Raw genomic sequence first — 17,250 nt, forward strand, 5'->3', positions numbered from 1 at the left:
TAGGACCTTTGCTGATGAGGACTGAGGAGTGAGTAGTGATGAAAGAGAGGAAACCAAGGTTGTACGAGGAGTGGAACTCAAAGGGAAAATCATGGCTAAGAAATCAAAAAAGACAAAGGTCTGAAGATGTAAGCAAAAAATGGGGGAGATTTTCTCAGAATGCAATGCAAAGAAGGAGGAAAGAAAGAGAAATTATTTATTTATTTATTTATTTATTTATTTATTTATTTATTTATTTATATCTAGACAGAGTTTCTCTGTGTAGTTTTGGAGCCTGCCCTGGTATTCACTCTGTAGCCTAGGCTGGTCTCAAACTCACTGCCTTTGCCTCCTGAGTATTGGGATTAAAGGTGTGTACCACCACTGTCTGGGTAGGAAGGGGAATCTTAAGGACTTGATATGTGATGTTGAGGGACTTGCTAAGAAAATAAATGATTTTGCCAGCTTTTAGCAGATATGAGTCTCATGGTTGAAGATATAATAGTGGTGGCAGGGTTTCCCCTTAAAATAATGCATTTTGTCACAGTAGAGGTCACTCAAGAGCAAAAAGCATAAGGATTGGTATGCTAGAGACCTGTTGTACAGTAGCCTAGTTACTCAGTATTATTCTATATCAGATGCCCTTCTGTTATTACAGGGTTGGGAACTGTAAAATCTGACTTAGAATAGTTTCAAAACATCTTGTAATTTCATATAACTTAAAAATAGCATCTCATATTGAATTTGAATATGGAAAATTCTATTTAATTTAAAAATTTTGTTTTATGGTCATGGTAAAGTTGGCTAGAGGGGCTTTGGCCACATTAATCCAATCACTGCTAAAAATTACTCGTTAATATATGGGCCCATTCACAATGACTATTAACTGGACTTATGAAAATGGATAAAGCCATCAGTATCATTTTCTCAATTACTCATGTCTGAAGTAAGTACTTTATAGTCCTAAGGATGCCAAAGCATATGTTATATGATATGGATGTTCTGCTTTGTGTGCTTAAGAATGATAAAAGATAGCTATTCTTTTGAAAGGCTTTTATGAGGAACAGGCGCATCTTCATTTTTACAACTAGGAAACGTTACATCTGAGGAATTAAAGTGAACAAGATTAAAGATAGAATGATAAATGAAATGTGATGGAAACCCAAGGAGTGGAAATGACTGACTAGGAGACCAGGACTGGTTAAGCTGAGAGTCCCTTGGCTCTCATTCCAGATGCTGCTTGCTCTGCCACAGCAAGAAGCCCCCTTGACTTCTGGAAAACTATTATTCTCAGGGCCAGAATAGTAAATGGATATACATATGGAGCACTCAATTTAATGTTTTCTTAGTTGGACAACTGCATCTGTGTTCTAATTATTAGCAGCTCCAGGAATTAGAGAACCAATCAGCAGACAAGTTTCCAGTATCTGATGAAGCACAATTTAGAGAACTATGACTCAGAACATTCTATGTATTCGATCTCTGTAACACAAACAGGGCTTGTTTGTTGTTGGGGTTTTTGTCCTTCCCGGTACCCCACAACTGTTTAGCCCCAAAGAAAATCACACATTGGTCTCCATAAATTATAAGCTGATTGGCCCATTAGCTCTAGCCTCTCACTGGCTAACTCTCACATTTTGATTAACCCATTTTTCTGATCTATGTTAGCCATGTGGCTCAGTACCTTTTTTTTCAAAGGGCAGATCACAACCTGCTGCTTTGGTGGTCTGGGAAGGAGTGGGAGGAATCGACTTCCTCCTTCACAGAATTCTCCTGTTCTTATTATATCATTTCTACTTCCTGTCTGGTTTTCCCGCCTATACTTTCTGCCTGGCCAATCAGCATTTATTTAAAACATGATTGATAGATTACAGACAATTCTGCACCAGAGCTCATATTAATCATTTTCTAATATCTTCTCAATAATGAGCTAGTGTATTAAGCCCTGACTGTAGATGATAACACTTATGCTCACCAAATTTGTATAATTTTTTCAAGGTTAAGAATCACAAAGTTGTGAGAGTCAAGCCCAACTTCTATCCTCTAGCTTCAGATTGTCTCTATTGTACTTTTGGTCTTTAGGGTGATAACAGCTTCTGATGAAAGAACAATCAAGGAAGAGGAAAGAACAGAAAAGAAGAAAGGGGATATAGTAAAGCAGAGATGAGTCCCTTAAGGAGAAAAAGTGCTCCAGAAAGAGATTGGCATTTACGCAATGGATGCCTAGTTTGTGTTTCTCTCTAGATGGTCACTTTGTTCACAAGCTAAAATCTACACAGGCTTGGCTTGTTTCTGAAGAATAGAAAGCAATGTTTTATAACTTGGAAGGAAGTATTTACTACTAAGGTATATTTGAATGGGAATAGAACGGATAAATGAATATTTGAGAGACACGATACCTGAACTTTGATCCTAAATCTGCCACTGCTTCCTGGTGGCCTTAGACAAACCCTAGGCCTTTTGTGTCTCATTTTTCTCTTTTTTATTTGTTAGTTGAAAGTGTATTGCATTTATACAATGCATCTTCATCATATCATTCCCTCACATGTGTTCCTAATTCCTCTAAGACCCGCCCATCATATCTTCCTTCCAATTTCACATCCTCCTTTAAACTTTTATATAGATTTATATGGGTATGCCATCATCCACTGGGGTGTAGGAACTCTACTGGTGGCCATACTTCCAAAGAAAAGTGACTTTTCTTTCTTCAGAAGTCATCAGTGAGTCATAGTTCCTAGCCAGGGGTAAGGTCTATAGATTCTCTCTCCCCAACATTACATTTTTTTTAAGCTGGCTTGATTGTGTCTGCTGTGAATACACATGCACAGCAGTTGCAGCATGTCCAGAGTACAGCATTTCAAACTGCAGACTGATGTGTGCTCAACTCCATACTTGTTTTCCGTGATGTAATTCCCATTGTTAGATGCCGCCAAAAATTTCTAAAATGCCTGAAGTGAAACTCTAAACTGGGACTCTGACCTTCATTGTTATCAAGCATATATCCACATTTTTATTCCCCAACAAACCACTGGTGATAAAGTCTATCACTTTTTCTAACCCTTTGCCTCTTAAAGGACTTACCAAGGTGAGAGCAAAGCTTTAAACAAGTCACAATTTAGTTACAGTTTTGGTAAAAGTAGAAATAAATTTTGAAATATACTTTAATATTTTAATTATTAAGATTTTAATTATACACCAAATAATAATAGACATTTATATACGTTTATAACTTCTTTATGACTTAGCAACCAAGAAAAATAAAATGAAAAATCCATTATGGTGTAAAACATTGCTGACCTAAGTCAAAGACAATATTACCTTTTTACTTGAGTCATAAACACAGCAACACACTGTGATACAGAAAGGAGCTGATATAAGTGACTGATAGCCCAAAGAAAGGAAGATATATCATATTCATGAGTTGTAAAACTTTATAATTTTTTGATGTTAATTTTATCTGTACTGATCAATTGACTCAGCAATTCTCCATTATAGAATTAGGGGCTTTATGTGGCAGATGAGAGAAGCTGGTTTTAAAATTTATAGCAACATTATGAAGAATGTAAAATTTCAAACAACTTGAAATACAAATATAAGATTAAAAGACATACACACTTTGCCTTCCTGACTTCACTTAGAGTCAGCTGAGTTAAGAGAATGGCCCTGTGAAGGATTAAATAAATAGAACAGTGGGACGCAGCTTAGCGTATAAAAAAAACAACCTTGTGTATTTTATCAATGTTATCAGCGCAATACAAGGAGGAAAATTCTTTTTCAACAAATGATACCCAACTAAACTAAACTCTAGTTGAACTAAACTTCTCACTAACCCTTGATGGGCAAAGTTACCTACATTGAGCTCAAATAGACCCCAAGATTTTTCTGGCCAAGGATATGTTAACTATGCATGTAATCTGCTTTCTTTTTTGCTTCTCTCCCTTCTGCCCATTTTTAAAACTAAGAAACAAACCAATGACATAAAGCAAGACAATAGGAAAGTGTTTACCGTAGTCCATAGAGGACAGTTCCATCAGGATGCAGCCTTATCATTCGGTTTTTCACTGTGACCCCATGCACAAATGATTTCTTGTCATTGAGAAAGTAGGTGTCTGGTACCCAGAGCTGGTCAGCTACCCTGTTGTCAAGGGTTAGGTTTAACGGGATTCCAGAATATGAAAGCCTCTTGTCCTTCCAAGACTGCTGGAAATACATGGTAAGAGTATAATCCTGTGAAAGAAAACAAAAAGAAATTTTACCACCATCATCGTTACAGATCATTTGTTGAGAATCCAAGCACACAGGGTCAGCAAGAAAGCCCAGAGGGTAAGCGAGCTTATAGCACAAACTTGAAAGGCTGAGTTCATTCCCTGGAACTCTTGTAAAGGTGGAAGACAAGAATTGACTCCACAAAGTTATCTTTTCACCTACACATCTGTGCCATGTTCCCCAACACAACATCAAATACCTACACTCTAATAAATGCCAAATTAATTATATAAGAATAACCTGTAAATGTGGTGTTGTGGATGCTTAGAGTTCCTTCCCATGTTACCCGAGATACATTTGAAGATAATGAAATTTATACCTCCAAGCATAGAGCAACACAATATAACATCTATATATGCTAGAAGTCCTGGAGCAGTGCCTGAAGGCATATGAACAGCTCATCAAAATAGAGCAAATACATGGATCTTGATTTTAACGTTAAATTTTAAGGCAATAATATCATAGGAAAAAGCTTTCAAGAGACCCAGTAAAAATATTCACCCCTCGATATCATACTTCCAGCTTTATTTCATGGTGGGTCATTAGCTCTGTATTAACCTTAAGTGAGTGTTCTTAAAAAAAGAATATGTTTTTCTAACTGCAGTGATTTTTGAATGACTAGTGTTCTGTTAACTCTTTAATGTTACCAGTTGCCTTTTCGAGATATTTATGATGTACAACTCTCCTGTGGGTCATGAAAAGCTGTTATAATTTATATGTAGACAAAGCGAATTGTATGCATGAAGACCCATGCCAATGTTATAAATGATCAAGTTTCCTTCTTATGTTATTACGGATCCTTGTGAAGAATAGCTCTAAGTCAGTTCTGGTTTAATATTTAATAGTACGCATTCCTGGTTTCTGCAAAAGCTTACAATGAGAAGACCTGAGTACATTTTTCTCTGGTGATAAGTGACAGAAATACCTGAGCTTCATATATATATAATAAACTGCAATAGAAGGATGATGATCATTACCATAGTGCTTTAGCTATTGTTTTTGTTTCATTTTATAGAATTCTATCAATACAAAGTATATCTGACTATTATAAGAAAGTCAGTTTGCAACAGTAAAATCACAAAGTCTCTAAGGTAAAAATTCTAACAGTAAAATCCAGAACTGTGAACGTTTAACGAATGACCAACCAATGTGAACCTACAGCACAACCTGTATATCCTGGTGCTGGTAGAGAAATGAACTCACCGACTTGAATGATGAGACTTATATCTAGTCATCCTGTGTACATTCCCCCAACATATAACTACATAATGTATTTCTGAAAAATACTAAATCTTAAGACAATACTGACCCCACATATGCAATTTTAACATTTTTTAAACAATATATTTCGGAACACTCTCACAATTTCCTCAGAACCCATCTTGCACTAATACAGAGACATTCTTAATTGTTCAAAGACAGGAAAGGCTACACTACAATCCTGGCCATATTTGGAACCTTTGAATAGTCTGAAACATTACTTTTCCTTTATATGTGGATGAATATGTATACACACTTACACATACACACACACACACACACACACACACACACACACACACACACACACACACAGTTTCCTGACTCCAATAAATCTCTCCAATGAGTAAAGTTTTAGGATATTATCTTGAAGTGCAAAAAGACATAATCTTGAAAATGAAGGAAACAGATCTCTCACCAAGAAAGCATAGGTAGGTGAACTTCAAAATATGCAAAATTTTAAAAACATTGTGTTGAGCTTAGGGAATCCTGCTGAAGAGAGGGAGGATTTAGGAGCTAGAGCGGGTCAAGCGCATCACAAGTAAACTCACAAAATCAAATAATTTGGGCTCAGAGGAGCTCACAGAGTCTGAACCAACAACCAAGGAGCCTGGATGGGACTGATCTAGGCCCTCTGCATGTATACTACAGTTGTGTAGCTGGATATACTTGGAGGACTCCTAACCGTGTGAGCAGGAGCTGTCCCTAGTTGTTTGGCTAGCTTATGGGAACCTATAAAAGGCGAGTTGTTTAGTCCTACTGCAATTGCTATACCTACTTTGCTGATACCTATGGGAGACCTGCCCCTTTCTGAACAGAAACAGAGGAGGAGTGGATGGAGGGAGGGGTTCAGGGGAGGTGGGGGAGGGAATGGGAGGAGAGAAGGGAGGTGAAACTGCAGTTGGGATGTAAAATAAATAAATTTAATTAAAAAATCATGTCAAACAGGATAAATATATATATATATAATAATTTCCAATTTGTATATCATTGAATGTTTTAATTAAAATATATCTGTGGTAAGTAAACAAAATTGAGTTGAAATAATAAATTCATGCAGGCATAAAATAATATAGATGAGTAACCTTTATGAAGTTGTATATATGTGTGCCTATGTGTGAATATGCGTGTGTGTGTTCTTGCACGCATATGCATGTGTTTTTATTTCCTCTCTCCTTTCCATCTTTGGAGGCTGATTTATTTTCCATGGAGAAATAAGTATATGCATCTAGTGAGAGTTTTGCTACACATAACACAATCTGTTTACAAAAAAATATTGAATGAAAATTACATCATGGTTCTAAATTAGAGCAGTAACATTCCCAATTTATAGTAGAAAATAATCCAAGGAAAATTCTGTATGCCGATATACTACATGAGATGCAAGTTATAGGAACAAGCACCCCTTAAATCTAGTACTTCTAAACATTCTCAATTTAGTAGCCTAAACTGGGGCCTCAAATTATGATAAAAAGAAATATGAGTCATATTAATAAGCCAATAAAGCCTTTTTCACAATATTGATCATAGTAACATGATAAACTATATGGGCAGACTTAAAGTATAGCAATATCTGAGTTTTCTTCTCTTTCTATGATATGGCACACAAGATGAAAATCTCTTCTGGGCTGAGATCTCCTATCCATCACCACTTTTTTTGTTAATGCAGTAACCTTGTGAGGTTGGTTTGTTAGTCTTGGAAAGGAATTGTGGTTTATCATCTGAGAAATTGATTGCTGTAGATTTACTGCACATACATTATTCTTCTTATACATGCACTTATAGAATGTTACCAGACACATACAACGATAAGAAAACACAAACCCTACAACCATATCTGGGTCTATGTTCCTTTAGATGAAAAAGCAATGCAGAAGGATGCTGTACTTTGTTTTACTGCACTTTTTTTTCTATTAAGATTGCAGTAGTTCAGGGAGTAAGTACTCCAAAGAGTTTTGAAAACTTTCAGGAAGAAATTCTTGCTTCTCAGCCAAGAGCAGTGAAAGAATTCTACTTTCAGGTACGAGTCTGGCACTAGCGCAAGCGTTCATCTGGCTTTCTGAAGTATGCAGGCTATCCTTAGGGCAAGGATGATGTGGAAGACACTCTAGGCCAAAGGGCATTCTCTGACACTGAGCAAATTAATGGGATTAGTGGATGTGAGATTGCTAATGAAATTGGTCAAGCTAATTCAGGCATAAGAGAATTTGATTCATTGAAAGGGAGAGCATATCAAATCAGCAACACTCAGAGGAGGTTCATGGAAGATATTTTATTAAATAAAAGACTTTTTTTTCCTTTTTGGAGAATAAAATACACATTTAGTTTTAGATCTGTGGTTTTAAAGCCATGAGGATTTTGCTTTTTCAAAATACCTTTGGCAATATCTCAAGAAAGGTCTGACTGTGACAAGTGGCTGATGGCACTAACATCTGTGGGGAGATGATAGATATCTTCTGAACGTACAGCTATGCATGTCACAGCCCCCACCAAAAACAATTAACTGCTTTAAAATGTTCATAGTGGCTCCTCTTCAAGAATGAATACCCTGCCTGCAATGCAACAGCTTTTCTTTAGCGTCACTAAACACTTCAAAATCTTGCATCATGGTTACAGAAATATCTGCACTTGCAACATACTGTTCAAAATTTTTTTGCTAAAGAATACTAGTACAAGATGGTTAGTAATTTGCTATCTTGTTATACTGATGTATGCATGTTACTAGAAGGTATTTTAAGAAGACATTTCAGGGAATTGAAAGTGAGAGTGAATTATTACTTGCCTTTGTCAGCAGACATGTTTTAGACAATGTCAGGAGAGACAATAATATTGCTTTAACATCTAATAATACTGAATTTCATAAACAATTCTTTCTCTGCAAACTGCTCTAAAAGAAAAGCTGTACTTTGAGAAAGAATCAAGCCTCTGGTTCACCTTATATTTTCATCTATTTTAATATACATTATAAGAGGTTCCAAATACAAATCCCTGTTCTTTATTGAACAGTCATATCAATTGGACTCTGAGATCTGCTCTTTCCAAATTTAGGTTTATTTTTTTTTTTCTGACTGGTTGGTTATAGTGAGGCAGTACATGATTGCTTCCAACTTCTGCTGATCCTAGCGTGATGGATACCATCCTACCTACAGTTCCAGCTGATGGAGAATATCCTACCTATAGCTCCTAACAAAATTGAGAATATCCTGCCCATAATTCAGCTAATTGATACCATCCTATCTACAGTTCCAGCTGATGGAGAATATCCTACCTATAGCTCCTAACAAAATTGAGAATATCCTGCCCATAACTCAGCTAATGGATACCATCCTATCTACAGTCCAGCTGATGGAGAATATTTTACCTATAGCTCCTAACAAAATTGAGAATATCCTACCCATAACCCAGCAAATGGAGACTTCCCTACCTACGGTCCTGATGATAGTATCCTATCTACAACTCCATCTACTGATGCAAGACGAGCTCACATCACTTGGCTCGACTCTTTTCCAGCTTCAAGAATGGAGATTAGAGAGCTATATTAGAACATCAGTTTCACATGTGTACAATAAGCATATGCCTAATTAAAAAAAACAAGAGAGGGACACACCTGAATCCTCTTTAATGAATTTATTACTGAGCAAATATCTATCACACAAGCTCAGTGAGACTGAGTTCAGAGGTCATGGCCCATAATTATGACTGCATTGCTATATAAAGCCAGGCAAAAAAAAAGGGAAGCAAAGAAAGTTGAAAGGCAGAGTTTATTGTTTATTAGATGGTGAATGAGCAAATGCATAATGGTTTTCTACTTCTTTCTAGTTTTGCAGTGTGGACACCTTCAGTTTCTCAGATGTTTATGATCTTACTGGATCATATTTAATCTTACTTTTTTTTGGGCTACACTGACTCTATCTTTTATTTTTTCCAACTAGAATGGTGATTCTGACCAGGTCAGAATTTCATAAATAGTAGTTTTATATATATTGTAGGCAAATGAAGTATCAAGGTATTCCAAATGTCTATGAATTGACTTATAAAGTGGAAGTACTCTGAGAACCACAGATGTTAAATGACTTCCAAATAAAGTCCACATGTTTGGGATTAGTATGGTTTATTAACCAAAACAATTCCTTTTGAACAAAAAGAAGAAAACTACCTAGGAGAGTCATCTGGAGACCAAGTGGTAACAATCAGCTCACTTTATACTAATAGGAAAAAAGGTAAATCTATCACTTTCTGTCCTACAAAAGTGAATTCAATAATAACTAGCCTGATAAGTCAATTTTAGCTATAGTGAAGGTGAACCACTATGGGTTTCATTCCAATGGAACCTCCCAGGGATTAATGTACCTATCAGTAGCAAAGCACATCTCATACAAAGTGTTCTCCTTTGTATCTTCCACATTTGCTGTTAATTTCTAATCCTTCATTTTACATATCAAATACTATTTTAACTATTAATATACACTTTTTATATTTATTCCTTAGCTATATTTTGTTAATACACCGTTAAAATATATGCATTTCTCATCACCACTCTCTACAAAGTGCATGTTCTTGCTTATTAAAATTTAACAGTGGTAGCCTAGCGTGCAGTTCACAGAACAAAATCTCTTTCCCCCGCCACCATGGAATAAAGGAAACTTTCTATATTAGATCTGTAGCTTTAAAGTCAGAGAAATTTTACCCTTCAGAATACCTTTATCTATATCTGAAGAGAATGCTGGTTGTGACCGCTTGGTGTCAGAAATAATAATAGCCCCATTTGGTTTCTATATCTGGGTAACCAGACATTTCGTCAGTCTTGTGTTGTGCTCTGAAAATGTTTGGAATTAGCCAACTTGGTGACTTAAAGAAAGACATTTTTATTAACGTTGTTAGTCCTACCTCAAATGAGAATCAGGGAAGGGAGTCACATCAGACATACGTAACACGCGTGACAGTGGTGTGACTGCTGTGGTGCATGTGCCTTGAACTTCATGCAACTCTATCTAGCACTCTGAGGTGACACCACTGCAAGGGCTTAGCATTATAACTTAATATATCCTGTATGAACCATAAATATTTACTTTCTTTAAAGCTATTAAAATCTTCATTAACCACTAGATCAGACTTCTAAAAATGGATGATAAGATTTATGGTCTCAGTGACAGTCTAATATGCTTTACATTCCACAATCTAGGTAAGCAGGTGTACAAATAACTAAGGTCATGCCTATGATAAGATATACCAACATATTAGATCTGAAGCAAGAAATATTTTCTAGAAACTTGTAGGTCAAATTTTCTTAGTTGAAGTAGAATGATGAATTCCTATCCATTAGTATCTTTTGACCATTTACTATAATCAAAGAGTTGTGCCAGATGGTAAGGAGAAAGAGTTGAATAATGTATATTCCTTACTTGAGGAGGACATAGACCAGTTGGAGAGACTTAGCCTTGTTTATTTCCAAGCTTCTCAATCTCCCAGTACTAAAAGAATCTGCTCATGGCCCGAATTTCCCTCCACTTCAAGCACTCGGGAAACTCAGGGAATATTATTTGGCTTTTCTTATCGTACATCTCTGTAGCAAGGAAACTACACTACTGAGTAGAAAAATATTAGTTTAATGACCTCTTATATTAGACTAGAGAACAAATAACTCAGTTATTTAACACAGCACTGAAGGTAAGGAGGAGGAAGGAAATGGAAATATACGGGATCTTTCTTTAAGGCAACACGATAACAACATTGAGTTGGAAGGATAAGGAGGGAGTGTTGGAAGGATAAGGAGGGAGGAGAGCCACCAGTTCTGTGACCCATGTGAGTAGTTAGGTTGCAATAAGAAGAGTTGAAGACTAGGTGCTAACAAAGACCATTTCCTGTATAGAAGATGTGTTGAGGGTGTGAATAGCACTTACGTGCAAGGTGCCAAGTAAGTAGCTGTGAGTCAGAGCTTGAAAGAATAGACCCAGAGAGGGACGTAACTATGTGAGCGATGATGTGAGCGATGAGTGACCGGTGAGATGGAAATAGATTCCTTACCACAAAAGTCTTGTAAGTGTAGATGATAAAACCCTGGGATATTTGATTCGGCAGTTAGTTACTCATTTCCTTGAGCATTTCAAACACTCTTAATTTCCTTGGCTTTTTAGCATTTCCTGCATAGTTTTCTGATAATTTCTTTGTCACACTTGATTCAGAGCTACCCAAAGGAGACTGTTTCTAGTTCTCTGTCACAGTGGATGTAGAAAATCAAACATGCTAATTGAAATGTGAATTAAGTAGCATAGTGCATTTGGGTTACTTTACGTCAGTGCTATGTGTACTGATCTTATTGTATTACAATTCTGGCACATTGGTCACCCTTAAATAACATTCCCTCAGACAACTACAAAAACAAAACAATTAGTAATATAGAATTTCTGTTCATTACCAATTTAAAGGGATCTATAATTCTAGCAAAAATAGCAAACTGATACTTTTGCAGTGATAATAAAAGAATATGTAACTTCTTTAGGTAGTAACAGTGATTTCATATAAAACATTAATAGACATAATTTAAATGATCTTAAATAAAATTTCACTCATAACTGATGTGGGATTCCCCTCTGTGTGCTGTGAATATGTTTTACCACCGCTGTTTAATAAAGAAGCTGCTTTGTCATATGGCAGGGCAGAATATATCAAGGCAGAAAATCCAAGCAGAGATAGAGGAGGAAAGAAGGTAGAGTCAGGACTTACCATGTAGCTGTTGAAGAAGAAAGATGCCAGAACCTTACTGATAAACCACAAGCCTCACGGTAAAAGATAAAATAATAGAAATGGGCTAATTTAAGATGTAAGAGCTAGCTAGGAATATGCCTGAAACATTGAATAAACAGTGTTGTAATTAATATAGTTTCTGTGGATTGCTCAGTTCTGGGCAGCTGGGAAACAAACATGAAGTCTCTATTTACATATATTGGAAATATAGACTTTTTTTTCTCCTACTAATACTTAAAAATGGAGCTGTACTCAGTGAAACCTGGGATTTGCTTACAAATTAATGAATAATTAGATCCGATTAATTAAACATTAGATTTATAAATTATGTATCATTCAGGTGATTCCTTTAAAGCTATATACTTGCACATGGCACAGTAGTTTTGGTTCTTTAGTTCCAGAAGATCGCAGACAATTAGTGTTCAGTTTCTCTAACATTTAAATAAGGGAAGAAATGAAATAGATGCATGGAGATCCAATGAAATATTCAGAATATGGTGGTTTGGGCTGACCACCTTGGGGCTAGCGTAAAAAGATCTTTATTAAGTGAGGTAATGCAAATCCAGAAATATAAATATCACATGTCCTATTTCATCTGAGAGTCCTAGCTCCAAATCCTCAGGTGTAAGTAGTACAAACCTTGGAGGAATCACAAAAAATATGAAAGTACAATGGAACTATTGCCAGAGTGGGAGAGTAGGGGAGCAATAGGAATCAGAATAACTCCCTACAAATAACCTGGTGGGAGAAATGGGGGAAACTGAGATCTCAAATTAAGGACGGAGAGAGACAAATACAAAAGAGGGAGAGAGAAAGGTAAAATAACAGTAAGTGTGTCTGTAAGGCATATGAATCATACTATTAATTATCTACCAAGATAAGTACAGTACATGTGAGCAAATGTGGACACACACAAACACGCACACACACATACACACATACATATGGTATCAGTGAAAATTTCTCATTTGGGTTGACAATGCTCCATCCAAGAACCAAAGGTCGGCTAACAAAACCCTCAACATCAAACATGAGAAGTCCTCTTTTGAGTTGTAAGTTAGGGTTGTCCAGGAAACTTTCAAAGCATTACCAGTCATGGTTATTGTCCTTGGCTGCCCTAGAGGTAGAATGCAAGTTTGTATTGCTAAAGACACTGTGCACTGCAGAAACAGAGCCCAGACTCCACTGAGCTAAACCTGACCCAAAGGAAGACTAGATTTTATGGTACCAGAAAGTGCCATGAAAGCTTAAAAAAAGATAGGAACAACCAAGAGTCATATCCATCTTAGATCCTATTAATCACAACAAAAATCAGAACAGTGTGGCCTGATAACCCCATGGGTACAGTAGTGGCATGTATATCTTGGCAGTAACCAAAGCTCTGTAATTGAACTTAAGACAGCTCAACAAGAGGGAAATTTTGGCTGGCACTGAAACCTAGTCAACTCCTTGGGTCAAGTAAGAAATTATATATCTTGGAGGAGAACCTAGCACCACTACTTTACTAAGTCAGCAGTATCCCTTAGTAGGTTATAAATATTTGTCCTTTTGATCACATATAAGTGTATTCATCACCCTTCATCAGCAAAACACTTTTTTTTAACAGACAGAGAGAAAAAAACAAGGAACCTTTCACAATAGCCTCAAATTAAAAAAAAAAATACGTTGGAGCATTTCTAACCGAAAGTGTGAAAGACCTGAATGATTTAAAAACTTCAAGTCACTGAAGAAACAAACTGAAGAAGATATCAGAAGATGAGGAGATCTCCCATGCTCATGTGTTGATAGGATTCATACAGTAAAAATTTCCATCCTGCCAAAATCAATCTGCAGATTTAATGCAATGACCATAAAAATTCTAATACAACTCTTTACAATTTTTACCTTGATGTGAAAATGCACACAAACAATAATTCAGGGCAGCTAAAACAATCTTGAATAACAAAAGAACTGCTGGAGGTGTCATCATCCCCAATTTCAAGTTGTACTACAAAACTATAGTAATAAAAACAGCATGGTATTGACACAAAAAGAGACACATTTATCAATGAAATGGAACCGAAGATTCAGATATAAATTTACACAATCATGAAGACCTATTTTTTTTATGAAGATGCCATAAATACACACTGGAAAAAAGATATCTTCAAAAAATAGTTCTGGTCAAACTGGATGTTGACATATAGAAGAATGTAAATAGATCCATATTATTATCCTGCACAAATCTCAACTCCAAGTGGATCAAAGACCTAAACATAAAATCAGAGACCTGGGAGTTGATAGAAAAGAAATTCAGGTATAGCCTTGAACTTATTTAGCACAGGAAAAGACTTTCTGATCAGCATACCATTAGAACAGGCACTAAGGTCAACAACTAGTAAATGTGACCCCATGCAATGCAAAAGTTTCTGTGTGGCAAAACACATTGTCATTCAAACAAAGTGCAGCCTACAATGTGGGAAAAGAGTATTAATATCCAAAATATACAAAGAACTCAAGAAACTAGATACCAAACAACAACAACAAATGACCCAGTTAAGAAATGGGATACTGGTCTGAGCAGAATTCCCAATAGAGGAAACTCAAAAATGTCTGAAAAAACACTTAATGAAATATTCAACTTTCTTGCCATCAGGGGAATGAGAATCATGCTTTGAGATTTCACCTTACACCTGTCAGAAGGTCTAAGATCAACAAAACAAGAGAAAACTCATGCTGGAGAGGATGCGGACTAAGAGGAAACCTCATTCATTGCTGGTGGGAGTGCAAATTCACAGCCTTTAGGAAAATCAGTGTGGTGGTTTCTCAGGAAGATGGGAATCGATTTACCTCAAGATCCAGCTATATTACTCTCCAGCATATAACCAAAAGATGCTTGATTTTACCAAAGAAACCTTAGCTCAACTATGTTTATTGCTGCTCTATAATAACCAGACGGTGGCAACAACCTTGATGTTTTTCAACAGAAGAATGAATAAAGAAAATGTAGTAAATTTACACAATGGAGTATTACTCAGCCATTAAAATAATGACATCATGAAATATGCAGGCAAATAGATGGAACTAAAAAAAGATTATCCTGAATGAGATATCCCAAACTCAGAAATATGAATATGGTATACATTTGCTTATATGTGGATATTAGTTGTAAAATCAACGATAAGCTACAATTTATAGACCCACAGAGGGCATATTTAAACTAAGGGATTATAGAGAACAGATCTCAGTAGGAAAGAGAAATAGAATAGATGTGAATGGATGGAGTAAAGCATCTGCCTAAACTGTTCTGTTATTGATAAAACTTTGGGAGTCAGATATTGGAGTACAAACCGTGTAGCTCAAGAAAGCAGCAGAAAAACGGCTATCTGACCTGCTGGCTCCACCTTCCCAGATCAGGTCGGGGGGAACCTGTCTAAGTCACTTCCTATCTTTTCCTGTGCCTCTCTTTCTGGGTCCTCTAAATCTCTGTGGCTAATTCAGGTCAGCTAGTCATGGACTCTGCCCCTTCATTCAAGGTTTAATTTTATTAACAGTCTCAGAGTGTCACAGTGCAATCAAATATCCTGCAACAATTGAGTGGGTGGCTGGAATGCAAGGATCAAGTTGGAAGGGTATGGGGTCTTTGGGAGGGGAAACAGGGACAGATAGTTATAAAGGGGCATTGGAGGGGTTGTTTAGAAACCTAGTATGGTAGAAATATCTTAAAATACATGCATATAGGAAGGTGATTTAAATAAAATCACCAAGTAATGGAGGAGACTGAGTCACAACTGCTCATGTCTTATCACCAAGTGAAGCTTCTAGCGTTGGGATTGGGTTACATCTAATTGAGTTATTTGCTAAATGGTCACGATGGGAAGCCCCAAACAACCTGGGCCATTGCAAAGACTGTGAGGTTGTTCTCCACAATCTTACTGTAAGGTCCCATTTCTGAAGACAACAGCTTCACGACTCATTGAATATGGGTATGTTGAACTAGTTCCTACATAGAAACTTTACCTCTACATTCCAGCTCCTTTGGTACAGAAACGTACATTGTGCACTGTTAAAATGGAAAAGTAAGCACAAAGCTAGCCACAAACCCTTTATCTACAATGGTGTACAGCAGGAAAGATATGTTAAGGCAATGGTGGCACAAAGGTAGCGGGAGTAACCAACCAATATCTGATTTGACCTAAGGTCCACTCTGAGAGATGGAACTCATACCCAACACTGCTTGAGTAGTCAAGAATCTGAGACTAGATATTTGAGGATCTAGGATAAAACCAAACAATACTGTCCTGAAAAAAAATGTAGTGATAAATTGACTCCTGTTGATATTTTGCTATACTCAAAGATTAGTGCCTTGTTCAGCATCATCAGAGAAGCTTCCTCCTACAGCAGATGGGAACAAAGACTCACAGCAAGGCATTACACAGAAAGTGAGAGAACTTGGAACAGTAATCCCTAAATGGGATGTCTCCATCAAATCCTTGATCTCAGAGCTCAGGGAACCCTGTGAAAGAGGAGGAGAGAGTAGCCAGAGGGGATGGAAGACATGATGAGAGCAAGGCTCTCTAAACCAACAAATCTCATATGAATTTACAGAGACAGAAGCAGCAAGCACAGGGCCTGTATGTGCCTGTAAGAGATCCTCTGTGCTTATATATGGATTCCAGTATAGTGTTTTTATGGGATACCTGAGTGTGCAAATGAATGAGTCTCTGATTCTTGTGCCTTCTCTTAGGCTCTTTTCGTTCTGTTGTTTTGTTTCTTTCAACTTCAGTGAAATAGTTTTTCTTTTATCTAATTATATTTTATTTTGTTATTTTTTTTTAAAAAAAAGAATAGATGAATAAGTGAATGAAAACCTAGCCACAACTGTACAGGTTAACAACCAAACTGTCACACCTGCTGGGAGAGGGAAAATTTGTTTTCTCCAACAGAGTGACACTGGGTATATGAACCACTCCAGGAAAGGCCTCATGTCCATATGTGTGATATCCATGATTATTCAAGCTA

The 17,250-nt window shown here is 36.7% G+C and overlaps 1 protein-coding gene across 2 annotated transcripts in view; it reads right to left on the bottom strand.

Moving 5' to 3' along the window:
• Gabrb1 (gamma-aminobutyric acid type A receptor subunit beta1) overlaps positions 1-17,250 on the bottom strand; it is a 359,250-nt gene that overhangs the window by 222,694 nt on the left and 119,306 nt on the right. For both annotated transcript variants that reach the window (XM_075943134.1, XM_075943135.1), the window contains exon 4: positions 3,986-4,206. In XM_075943134.1, coding sequence (XP_075799249.1) covers positions 3,986-4,206 — 221 coding nt within the window. The remainder of the gene's footprint in view (positions 1-3,985; positions 4,207-17,250) is intronic.

Source organism: Microtus pennsylvanicus, chromosome 12 (assembly GCF_037038515.1).
Source record: "Microtus pennsylvanicus isolate mMicPen1 chromosome 12, mMicPen1.hap1, whole genome shotgun sequence".
NCBI lineage: Eukaryota > Metazoa > Chordata > Mammalia > Rodentia > Cricetidae > Microtus > Microtus pennsylvanicus.